Source organism: Lissotriton helveticus, chromosome 4_1, assembly GCF_964261635.1.
Source record: "Lissotriton helveticus chromosome 4_1, aLisHel1.1, whole genome shotgun sequence".
Classification (NCBI taxonomy): domain Eukaryota; kingdom Metazoa; phylum Chordata; class Amphibia; order Caudata; family Salamandridae; genus Lissotriton; species Lissotriton helveticus.
In genome coordinates, this window is record NC_136063.1 from 105,820,352 (window position 1) to 105,833,086 (window position 12,735).

Below are 12,735 nucleotides of genomic sequence, written 5' to 3' on the forward strand. Positions count from 1 at the left end.
GCTCATCTACCCTAGGGATTGGATGAGCATCAGTTTTTGTCACTGAATTCAGTCCCCGGTAATCCACACAGAACCTGAGTTCCGGAGTGGTGCCCGGCGGGGCAGCTTTTGGTACCAGAACCACCGGACTGGACCAGGGGCTACTTGAAGGTTTAATCACTCCTAGCTCCAGCATCTTAGTGACTTCACTATGAATGCTGGCCTTCACCTTATCTGACAGCCGGTAGGTCTTAGACTTCACAGGTGGACTGTCTCCTGTGTCTACATCGTGGGTACACAGGTGGGTCCTTCCTGGGATAAGGGAGAACAGGGTGGAATATTGCTCCATGACCTGGCGACAGTCCCTCCGCTGTTCAGGAATTAGGGATGGCGAGAGAATCACTCCCTCCACAGACCCATCCTTCTCTTGGGACGAAAATAGATCAGGGAGAGGCTCACTTTCCTCTTCCTCCGCTCCATCAGTCACCATCATCAAGACGACCTCGGGCCTCTCATGGTGGGGTTTGAGGCGGTTGACATGGAGCACCCGATGGGGCTGCCGGGGGGTCTTAAGGTGCACTAAGTAAGTAGCCTTGCCCTTCTTCTCAATCACCTCAAAGGGGCCTGTCCAGCGATCCTGGAGGGCACTAAGCTCTCCAGGCTCCATCACCCACACTTTCTGGCCAGGCTCCAACTCCACAGGGTGAGCATTGTGGTCATACCACTCTTTCATAACTGCCTGGCTGGCTTCCAAGTTGTCAGAAGCTTGCTTCCACAACTTAGCCATTTGGCTTCGGAAGTCCAGCATGTAGCTCACCACATCCTGGGGAAGCTTCTTGGGAGTCTTTTCCCATCCGTCTTTCACCAGGCTGAGAGGTCCTCTGACAGGATGCCCATACAGAAGTTCGAAGGGACTGAAGCCCACTCCTTTCTGTGGCACTTCCCGGTATGAGAACAACAGACAGGGTAGGAGGACGTTCGATTTCCTCCGCAGGCTCTCAGGCAGACTTCTGATCATGCCTTTCAAGGTTTTATTGAACCTTTCTACCAGACCATTGGTCTGGGGGTGGTAAGGGGTGGAGAACCGATAGGTAACCCCACATTCCTTCCACATAGCCCGCATATATGCTAACAGGAAGTTGGTCCCCCTATCAGACACAACTTCCATGGGGAAACCCACTCGGGTAAAAATTCCCATCAGGGCCCGAGCCACTGCAGGTGCAGTAACGGTCCTCAAAGGAATTGCCTCTGGGTACCGAGTGGCGTGATCCACCAGAACCAGGATAAACCTGTGACCCGCTGAAGTGGGTGGATCCAATGGCCCAACAATGTCGATGCCCACCCTTTCAAAGGGGGTGCTAACGACAGGTAGTGGTTCCAGGGGAGCTTTCAGCTTAACCCCTGTTTTCCCACTGGCTTGGCAAGACACACACGTCCTACAGAAAGTGTCAGATGCCACCCTCATTTGAGGCTAGTAGAAATGGGGGACAAGCCGGGCAAAGGTCTTGTCCTGACCCAGGTGTCCTGCCAAGGGTATTTCGTGAGCCAATTCTAAGAGAAAGGCTCGATAACGTTGAGGAACTACCAAGGCCCGTGACGAACCGTGCACCGGAGCCTTGGGTTCACTGTAGAGAAGACCATCCTCCCAGTAAATGTGGAAGTTCCCTGCAATGTTACCTGCTGCCTGGGCTTCCGCCTGTCGCCTCAGACCCTCAAGGGTAGGGCACTCCTTCTGGCCCTGGCAAAACTCTTCTCTGGTAGGCCCCCCCTCCACATGCCATTCGGCAGGGATAGGTAGGTCCTCCAGGGAGACAACACCCCCCTCCGTGGACTCCAGATCCACCACCTCAGGTGTCCCATCCGTCTCACGGGGTGTGGATTCCAAGGCATGTGTCTCCTGTCCCCGGATCTTCCCCTTTTTGGCAGCTGGCTGTGCCTTTGTTCCAGGCTCCAGCCCTTGCGAACTCCCTCTCCGGGTAGTCGCGGACCGTGTGCTTGCACAAGCCCAATCAGGTGTACCCAGCATCTCTGAATGAGTCCGGTATTCCACCTCCATCCAAGCATTGTGCTCCATATCATTCCCCAACAGACAATCGACCGGCACGGCAGGGCTTACGGCAACTCGAAGAGAACCTGCGACCCCTTCCCACTCAAAGGGAACTTCAGCCACAGGGTAGTGACCTAATCTGCCGTCAGCCATCGCGGCGGGGTGGAGTACGTTGGGGATCACCTGCTCTGGGGACACCAGATGACTTCTTACCATAGTCATACTGGCACCTGTGTCCCTCAGAGCTTCCCCTCTCTGGCCATTGATGGTGACCCACTGCCCATACTTGGTGGTATTTGAGGGCACCTGGATCTTAGGAACCATCTCTCTGTCTCCCAGGGACACTAAGGTTATTCCCGCCCACTCCCCTCCCTTATCCAAGGGCAACTCCTCCCCGAGCACTACATTAGCCACTCCTGGGGTTTTTCCTCCAGTGGGAGGGGGTGGTCTCTTTGGGCACTTGACATCTCCTTTATAGTGCCTAACCCCACCACATTCATAACAGCGGACAACCCTTGGCTGCTGACTATGGTCAGGATGTTTGTTTTTTTTGTGGATTAAACCTAGGCGTGAAACCTGATCCCCTTCCTTGGAAACTGTTTTGGGGGGCTTTTGAGAACTCCCTCTTTTTGTCTCCTCCTTCTTTCTTCTGGGGAGCGCCCTGACCAGTCCTTTGGGAATCCCCTCCAGTCCCCTTTGAGGACACCCAGGTACTAGCCCAAATGTCCGCCTCCTCCGCAAGCTTCCTGGGGCTGGTCAGCTTGCTGTCCACCAGGTGTTGACGCAGCTCTGGAAAACATTTCTCGAGTAGGTGCTCCTTCAATACCAGGTCATACAACCCCTCGTAGTCCACCACCTCGCTGCCTTGCACCCAACCCTCTAGGGCCTTCTTGGCATAGTCTAGGAAATCCACCCAGTTTTGTGTAGCCAGTTTGTGGCTGTTCCTGAATTTCTGTCTGTATTTCTCAGGGGTCAGCCCAAACTTTCTGATCAGGGCCACTTTCATGGTGGAGTAATTAGTCTGTTCCTCCTGCTCTAAGGCTAGAAGCGCATCCCTCCCTCCCGGAGGCATATACCGGTACAGACCACCCCCCCAATGACTCTCTGAGATCCCATGGGCTCTTAAGGAGACCTCATAGGCAGCCAACCATTTGGCAATGTCGTCTCCCACACTAAAACTGGTGACTACATCCTTGGGCAGGTAGGGTTTGGGTTCCCTGGTTGTTTCTTTAGGTACGCTGCCACCAATAGGAGTACTGGAGGTCCCTACCTGTAGGGCTTTGAGGTCTAACTCCTTTAGGCTAAGCTCATGAGCGAGCCTCGCCTCCTCCCTCTCCTTTTCCAACCTAGCTAACTCCCATTTTAATTGTCTTTCCTCCCTCCTGTCAGCTAACTCTGCTGCAGTCAGGCTCCTTCCAGATATACTACTGCCCGCCCTCGAAGGTGTCCTAGGACCTGGGAGTAAATTCCCCCATCGGTTTGGTACAGCATTTCTGCTTCAATGACTGTCATGATCCTCCTCCTCCTTTCTCCATTCTGGGTGAGCTGCCACCCATGCTCTTAAGCTGGTTTGAAGTTACACCTTCTTTGCCCCACGCTTAAAGAACACCCCCTTTTCTTGGCAGAATTCCTTGAGCTGGGCCGCTTTGTAGGTCTCCAACTCATCTAATTCAAACTCCATTTTGCCCAGCGGGGCCTCAGACAGTTGTTTTGGAGAATTCAAGAAGAGGCGTTACTAAGGGCTACCTCCACCCACCACCAGAGAAGAATTTGAAAAAACAAAACTTCTAATTAGGGAGTCCGCCAGGAGAAAACTCCAGCTGTAGGCACGTGGTGCACACTAAGCCACTGCTAAGTGGACGCAAGCACAAGCTCTTATCCCACCGCTGAACACCAATATGTTGGACCTGGGGTTACCGGTCCACCTAGGGTAGCCAGGTTCAAGCGGTAAGGCCTATCTCTAAAGCTGTCTGATGTACTTGCGTCACACTCACACAGTAACCCAGCGTACGTCCACCCAAAAATTGACACCACACCTTCTATTTAGAAAAATAGAAAAGTTTATCTATTCTTCTTAAGGTTTATTTCCAAGTGCGTTTTTCTTATTGACTCATCACTCCACATTTAATACTCTTAACTTGTGTGGAAAAACACAGCATTAAATCATGTGATGCCAGTGAATCTTATTTAGTCATGTTATTGTTAGTTTTCTTTAAAGCACATCACTCTGATTCCAGTTATACATTACTTACAGCTTGGCAGCCTAATCATATACTAGGTCAAAGGAGGGTAACAAAACATGCATTTACACAAGTGAGATACAGTTCTACCCTCGTGAATGAGCTGCCTTAAGTTGGATAATCCTCAATAGCTCCTAGAGTTATGTTTGATAAGGACAGTTCTTTAATTAATCTTTGGTTCGCTGAATCTTTGTAAAGAATGGGGAAAATCTCTTCTGTCTGTCCTGCCGATTACAGCTTCTCTGCTAAGCCATACATTCTTTTAGCCTGGGCAAGAAGCCTCATAATACACCAGGCTCATCAGAGGAATTTCGTGAACCAAACTACCTTCCCCAGCCCCGCAGCCAGAATCCCTGTTTACTTTACTTTCTGGACGCTGCTTTGTCCAAACCGGCCGTTATCAGACGGCTGTGTTGTTAAGGTTTTTCACTCGTGGTTCTCAAATGAAGTTTATTGCCCAGTTCAAAGGGGGGCAGGCCTCTGGAGGCAGGACTTTCACTGAGGTAAGTCGCTCACCTCCGCCAGCTTCCTCCGCTGCCTCCGCGTTCCTCTCCTCCCACCAAAAGGAGGGCGGACTCCTCCCTCGTTACCTCCTCCAGGCCCGCCTCACTTCTTCCAGACCCGCCTCACTCCCTCCGGGCGCTCCTCTAGTCAGCGCCAGAACGGGGGCCTCTTTCACGCTACCTCTACTCCGTGCCTACTTCCTGAGATGGGGCTCCCCCTCTTCTGACAACGCTGCTCTCCCCGCAGGATCCGGTCCACAAATGGGGCCCGACACCAATTCCTGCCTCCTGCCGAAGCAATTGGGGATCTGTCAGGCGGCCGCGGCGTGCTCCGGTTCTCGAGCCCCGCGTCCCCGCTGACCTCCAGAGCTCTCACAGACCAGCGGCGGTAAGGCCACACCAGCACAGGGAGTCCACAGCAACGACGGGGGGGTAAGTTCCTTTCTCACCGTCAGTAGACTCAGGCAGCGCCTTGAGGATTCGCTACTTCCGGGAAAAAAAGAGATGACATCTAGGGCGGGGACCTACTCTGCAGGGGTTTTGACTTTATACAGGATGTAGCCTCCAGCGCTCTCACCTGACAATTCCCCCTCAGTCCATGACCTAACTGCCCCACTTGAGGTAGTCACACGCCTCAGGACAGCATCAGAAGTGGGGATAGCAGCCCCTAGAGGCAGTCAGACCCCGCACAGCGCACCAACCTCCTCGCCCCACAGCCTTCACTCCAGCTTAGACAATCTCAACCTCAGTCGAATCTAAAATGGCCGACCCGCATTCTACCTTATATAGCCTGTGCCCGGAGTGTCCAGAGAGGTCCAGAAAGTTCTGGAACCCCTCATGTCCCCCTATGGCACCAAGCTCTGAGGTGAAACTTGCCAGATGATAGGCCACCATTTTAAAAATGACTCTCACACTCCGTTCATTTTAAAGGAGCACCTGCGCCTCATGGTTAATTAGACATCATGGAGCGCCCAGAGATCTATGGACAACACCAAAAAAAAATGTAGTGGACAAAAAGAAAAAGAATGGGAAGGCAGAAAAGGGAGTAAAAATTTGGAGGGACCACCCAAAGGGCTGTCAGGTCTAACAGGGAGTTTCTGGGATCTTGTGGTGTCTAAATGTATTATGTAGTCATGGTGTGTGGAGTGAGAGTTGAACATTGCAGAACTGTGTTCTGCAATGTTAGTTTAACAACACAAAAAAGGATTCTGCGTGGTGGGTCTACACATAGAAGAGCAAAGTGCAAAATACAGCTTGACTCATTCATGGTTCTCCTCACCTGACCAGCTGATTCTGATGGTTCCAGATTTTCACAGACCCATCTCTGCTGGAGGATGCAAAGATTTTAAGACGGGGATGACTGCAAAGACCTACGGATATCAGAAAACAAATGACAGAGATTTAATGCTAAGAGCGGTATTACCACCACTCTCCTCTTCAACTTTAACCCACAAGCTCAATCACCACCACTCTCCCCGTTCCACCTCCATTGTTGATCACCAGCTTCCCCTTCTTAGCGCTACCTCAAATGTCTGAGGAGGGATTTCGCTCTTTTTATTTTTTGTCCTCATATATGCCACCAGATGGTATGACTATAGATGGAAACTCTCAAGTCTGCCAACACAAAACCTAACTGTGCGCCCTGGAGTTTTATGCTTAGCAGTTAAAAGGTCTCCCAGAGGTAGGCTTTTTACTAGTCCAACTCCCCTGTTCGATGTCGATGTACCTTGTCCCGGGGAGGACCAGACCACAAACCCCTGGCATAATCATTGGACTTTTATTCTCTAACTGTCCGACCATTTTATCAATGGAGCCCAGATCTTTGCCGCACCCTCTCCCCTGCACAGCAGATCTATTTTGCTTATAGCCATGATGTTTTTTAGGCAGTCTGCAAACCTTAAAGGAGTTGGAGATTTCCATTCTCTGCAGACCTCCCTCCTAGTGATGACAATCACATAAAATATGAACTGAGTGATACTGTCTCTGATGTCGTATTCCTCTGTTAAACCCAAAAGAATCAGTCTAGGACTGCAAGTGACTGGTCTAGACAGTACCTCCTCTAAAAAAGTGCAGACCAATATCCAATAGTTTTTGATTTCCGGACAATCTGCAAAAATGTGTAGGTCATCTGCCGCTAAAAGCTTACATCTAGGACAAAAGTGTGATTCTCCAGATATTTTTGTCAATTTTGAGGGAGTCCAGTAAACCCTGTGTGCCATGTAAAGATGATTCTTTCTGAGTTTTGCAGGTTTTATTGTTTTTTGAGATATTATGAATGAATCTATCCAAACCTCCAGTTGCTTTTCCGTGCCATCTACCAATATATCCCCCCAAAGTTTCAAAATTTCTTCCTCCTGTCTGTCTTTTGCCCCTATTAACAAATTATACCATGATGAAACCTCTCCCTTCCATCCTTCTTGTCTATTGGCTAATTCTAGGAATTCACATCCCTCTACTTCTGACACCCAATTTTGACTTCCCCACCAAGATGATAGTTGATAATAGTTAAACCTTGTGAGGGATCTTCCTGTCATATTAGATATGGATGCCCAATCTAGGAGATCTAGATTAGCCTGTAAGTCTCCCCATCGTACAAAGCCTGCCTCTCTCAAGGGGGAAGAAAGACGATCTAATAGACATTCTGGTATTCCTGGGGAGTCCCAGATTGGAGCCAGGGAGTTGTAGTAGGGAATTTTCCAGATTTTACAAACTGCTTGCCACAGTTTAAGGGCTGTAAGTAGGATTTTTAAGCGGACTTTTTTGTCAAATTTTTGGGCGCCGAATTTAAACAAAAAGAATTCAAGACCCTTAGGAAGGTCGGATAGCATTGCTTGAAACAAAAGACCGTGTGATAATGAATCTAACTTATTAGCCAGGAGTCTAATTTTTTTTAACTGAAACGCATAACAGTAGAGAAGCAGATCTGGGAGGGCCAGGCCACCTATTTTTAACCCCCTTCTCAACTTCCTCCAAGCAATTCTTGGTGACTTGGTGGCCCAAATAAATGAGCCTATCTTGCCCCGGAGGCTGGAAATATCTTTGTTTTGAAATGTCAGTGGAATACTATTAAATAGGAAAGTCACTTTAGGCAGTATTACCATTTTAATTAAATTAACTCTACCATATATACTGAGAGGTAAATCAGTCCATCTTTGTAGGAATTTAGTTATATCTTGCACAACTATTTGCCAACTTATTTTGGGTATATCCAACAGTTTTTGCGTAATATAGATACCTAGATACCTGATCTTTGTTTTCACGCCGGGTATAGGGACAGGACTATTCCAACTCATTATGTCTGTTTTGCTCTTGTTAATGCTGTATCCTGAGACTACTCCATATTCCTCTGCTAGTTTAAATAGCTTCGGAATGGCCTCTAATGGATTGATGGTGTATAACAACAAGTCATCAGCATACAGTGCAGTCTTTAACTCCAGCCCGCCCATTTTGAAAGGGATGATTGTTGAATCTGATCTTAACTTTGTAACGAAAGGCTCGATGTATAAATCAAAGAGGAGAGGAGACAGGGGACAACCCTGTCTCGTCCCTCTTGATATCGCAAACCAGTCCGTCAGGCAACCATTAATTAAGACTTTTGCCCGTGGGTTCCCATATAATCCTTTAACAGCCTGAATAAAGGGTCGTGGGAAGCCAAACCTGGTCAGGGTGTCCCAAAGGAACACCCAGTTGACTTGATCAAAGGCCTTCGCGGCATCTATTGCCAAGATGGCCAGTGGCAGTCCCTTTTCTTCCACAAAATCAATTGCTCATTTAATTGTCGGCCTGGGATAAACCCCCTTTGGTCAGGATGGATGATAGTTTTAATGACTTTGGATAGCCTCTCAGACAGAATCCCCGAAAATATTTTAAGGTCGGAATTCAGAAGAGAAATAGGTCTATAAGACTCTATTTTCATTGGGTCCTTATTAGGTTTAGCTATTAGAGTAATAGTGGCCTCAAACCATGAGGGTGGGATACCCCATCCTTGCTGGTATATATTGTTAAAGAGAGACCACAGGTATGGAAGAATCTCTTCCACGTTATCTTTATAGATCTCCGTTGGTAGGCCGTCTGGACCTGGGGCTTTATTCCTGCTCATCTTTTTTAGCTGTACCCTAATTTCCCCTTCAGTGATCTCCCCTTACAGGGTCTTTTTATCTGCCTCGCTCAATTGGGGTAGTACCCTTTGGCTCGACCACTTCTCCAAATCTTCTGTTCCAATCTTTATGTTTTCCTGGTATAACTCTTCCATGAAACCCCTAGCTTCATCCCTAATCTCTTCGTCCGTAGTCAGCTGTTCTCCCGAAGTTCTTTGGAGCAGGGTCTTAATGTTATTCCTGGTCCTATCTGATCTGGCCTTCCATGCTAGAAGTGCCCCACACTTCTCTCCATATTCAAAGTTTTTTAGTTTGCTGGTCTCCCATCTGTCGTGGATCAGTTTATCTGCTTTAGCTTTGAGACTCAGCTGCAGCTCCAAAAGCTCCTTTTCCAGTTCTGGGATCTTCTCTCTTTCCTCTAGAGCAGCCCGCTGAAGTTCCTGCTCTTTCTACTTAATAGAGTCCAAATCTTTAGTTTCTCTATCTTTTATCTCTTTTCTTTTTTGTCTCATCTGGTGTCCCAATAAACCTCTAAGAAAGGCCTTGAATGACTCCCAGACAGTTTGTTCTGTAGCAGAACCCACGTTGAATAAAAAGTACTCTGTTATGCTACTCTTAATTTTAACTCCAATATTATCATCTAGTAGAATAGTTCTATCTAGGGTCCATCTACGTTCAGTAACAATATTTTTAAAATTAATACTTAGTTGTACCACTGAGTGATCTGAAAGGCCCACTGGAATATGAGTAACTGAAGTCAAAACTGACTCAAAGGAGTGGTCTACCAGGAATAAATCAATTCTTGAGAATTGTTTGTACTTTTTACTGTAAAAAGAATATTCTCTTAGGTTACCATTCTTAGTTCTCCAGGCATCCATCAAGTTAAATTCTTTCCTTATGTTCTTAAGAACTAAAAGAGACCTTTTGGGCGGGACATATCTTGCTCTGGAGGTACGGTCCAACTGAGTATCTAGAATGAGATTAAAGTCTCCCCCAAGAATGAGAGGTGCTTTGCTCAAGATTAAAACCCTCTCAAGATTACGAAGAAAGGTTTCATTGTCCTCATTTGGGCCGTAATATACTGCATATGTGTACGGTGAACTAGCGATCAGGAGTTCCGCTACCAGCCACCTCCCTGACTGGTCAGTATCCCAACTCTGTACTTTAATTCCCTTGTTTGCCCTGATGATTATTGCAACCTCCCTGGATATTCCTTTTTGCCTGGAACATAAAACGTCCTGTACCCAACGCCTTTTCTCGAAGACCTTCTTACACTCTTTTGCCTCAAGATGGGTCTCCTGCAATAAATATATGCTAGCCTCTACGTTCTTTAAGAAATCGCAAACCCTCTGTTGTTTCCTGAAACTTCCTATTCCATTGAGATTCCAGGAAATGATCTTACTACTTGTATATGGGTTTACCGCCATAACCAAATATTACCCTCCCAGCAACTCTCCAGGAGAAAAGCATTATCTGAGTGTCTATATGTGTATCTATATGTTTGTATTTGTTTGTATATATGTATATTTGTATTTCTGTGGTCGAATGAGGACGTTTTATTCTTTTTACCCCTTCTCTCCCCCCCGCCCACTCCCTCCCCTGAGGAACCCTCCCTTCATCTTGGGCGTTGTCTCGCCCCTGTGAAGCTCTCCGTCGTTCAGCACCCTGTCTATCCTATCCCTTGCCCCTATCATCTATTATCGGTGTGAATTGGTATATTAGAAAGGTTTTTTTTTTTAAGTGTGATGTGCAAACCCGCCCTTTTTATATATATATATATTTTTTATTTTTTACTCAAAGGAAATTAAACAGTATCTCAAATTACTATGTTCATTTTTTTCATATAAGCAATAGATGCAGGTGGAAGTTAGGTTTAAGTAGGCTCAGTACTAAGATGCTAGATACTTCCAACTAACCTACTCCCTCATGTTCCGTAACAGTTTGTCAACTTCTTCTGGCTGATTACAGGTGTACATTTTATTATTCCACATAACTTTAAGCATGGCTGGAAACTTCATCTGTACTCTCACTCCCAATGATCTAAGTTCAGGCATTCTTGAACCCAGTTCCCATTGTCTCTGAGCCGTTCTTCCTCCTATGTCAGACCTACTTTGGTATGGGTTGGCCCGATAGTGGAGAGAGGCGCTTGCTAAGGCTCTACTAAGTATCAACTCCTTAACGTTGTAGGTCTGGGAATAGACCAGAATTTTCCTGGGTCCCTTGCGATCTGGGTGTAGTCTGAAAGGGTCTCTATGTACTCTCTGAATTTCCGCTTCTAGATCTATATCTAAGCGATCTTTTAAAACACCCTCTCTAAGGAGTCTGCAGACAAAGGCTTTAATATCTCCTACCTCTTCCCCCTCTGGTATCTTCAAAATGCGAAGATTATTCCGTCTTGAGTGAGTCTCCAACCGCTCCATGTCCATCATTAGAGCCTTATTTTGTTTTTTTAAGGTGCAAAGGTCCTCACTGTTCTCTGCCGTAGTAACTGAGAGGGTAGAAACCTTTTTTTCCAGTGTAACCGTCCGGGCCTCTATCCCTTCCAGTTTGGTTTCCAAAAGATCAAACCTATTGTGCAATCTTTTTTAGTTTGCCTCAGAAATTTCAAATTTTTCCGGCAGATCACCCCTCAATGAGTGAAATAGGAGCCCAATCTTATCAAGCTCCTGGGGGGGAGTGGAAAACTGAGCAGTATCCTTTTCTGACCTAGCATGGGTTTTAGGAGTTAAGGTAATTGCAGTGTTAGTGGTATCCGTGTGGTTACACACTGCGACCTCTGATGTCTGTGTAATCGTAGAGTCTCGATGGGATAGAGGGTTTTCAGTCAGACTATTACTGCCACTTATCAGAATGTCGTTGTCCAGGTTAACTGGGCTCTCTGGATCCTCTGACACCTCCTCGGCTTGTATTTCCGCAATAGGGGAGTACCGGTTATCCAAGGCCAGAACAGATAAAGAAGGGGTCTGAGTAATATGGGTGGACTGCCAGTCCTCTTCTACATTAGCCCTTTCTTTTAAAGAATTCATTTTCTCAATCACTTTAAAATAACTTTTAAGAGAGGGAGTATTTTTTTGTGTTGAGATCTGCTGAGGGAGTTTACTGCTGATACTCTTCTTAGTGCTCCACTTCCTCTTACTTTTGTGTGGTGTAAGTGGTGAGGGTCTCACCTTCTCGCCCAATTCAGCTAAATCCAAGACCCCCTGCTGCTTTAGTTCTTGTTTTGATCTCAGCTGGTATCTATTTATTACCACCTCTCCTCTACTTCTAGCTTGCTTGGTACTGAGCCGATCTTTCCCTCCAGGCTCCGAAATCCCTGTTGCCGAATTTGCCCCTGCTGGCGTTAGGATATCAGAGCTAACTTGACTCTGACAAGACAAAACTGGTGCTCCTGTAGGCAAGGTTGCCTCCATACGTACACTTCCTTTTACTGGGGTTACTGGGGTTACTGAGGTTAAGGATCTAGAAGCGGAAAAATGCCCCCAGCACACAGGACCTCTGTAATGGTGTAGAAACGCACCTTTTGTGTACTGCCACGCTTCCCACTTCCAATTAACCCCCCCCGAGCTCCAAACCACAGTCCCTGATTTTAAACTTATCTTCTTTGTCTGCTTCGATGAAACAACCGTCGCACCCGTCACCAACTCCTCGGCTGCTGCTCCTGGGGCCGTTCCCAAATCGTCGTTTGTCCTAACCTGCAGCAGCCCCTCCTCGTCCTCCCGGCGTGCATTCAGATTGACCACTTCCCTGGGTCCTAGCGCCGATCTTCGTTCGCCGCCGCCACTACTCTGCTTGTTTTTTTCTTTTAACGAAAAGGAGAAAAGAAAAACTTGTTTTTACCGCGTAGCTATCTTGCGGTCTCCTTACCACCC

General features: G+C 47.3%; 1 protein-coding gene across 4 annotated transcripts in view; it reads right to left on the reverse strand.

Moving 5' to 3' along the window:
• Positions 1-12,735, reverse strand: part of WDR97 (WD repeat domain 97) — a 357,055-nt gene that overhangs the window by 249,588 nt on the left and 94,732 nt on the right. For all 4 annotated transcript variants that reach the window (XM_078686528.1, XM_078686527.1, XM_078686526.1 and 1 more), the window contains one exon: positions 6,049-6,139. In XM_078686528.1, coding sequence (XP_078542654.1) covers positions 6,049-6,139 — 91 coding nt within the window. The remainder of the gene's footprint in view (positions 1-6,048; positions 6,140-12,735) is intronic.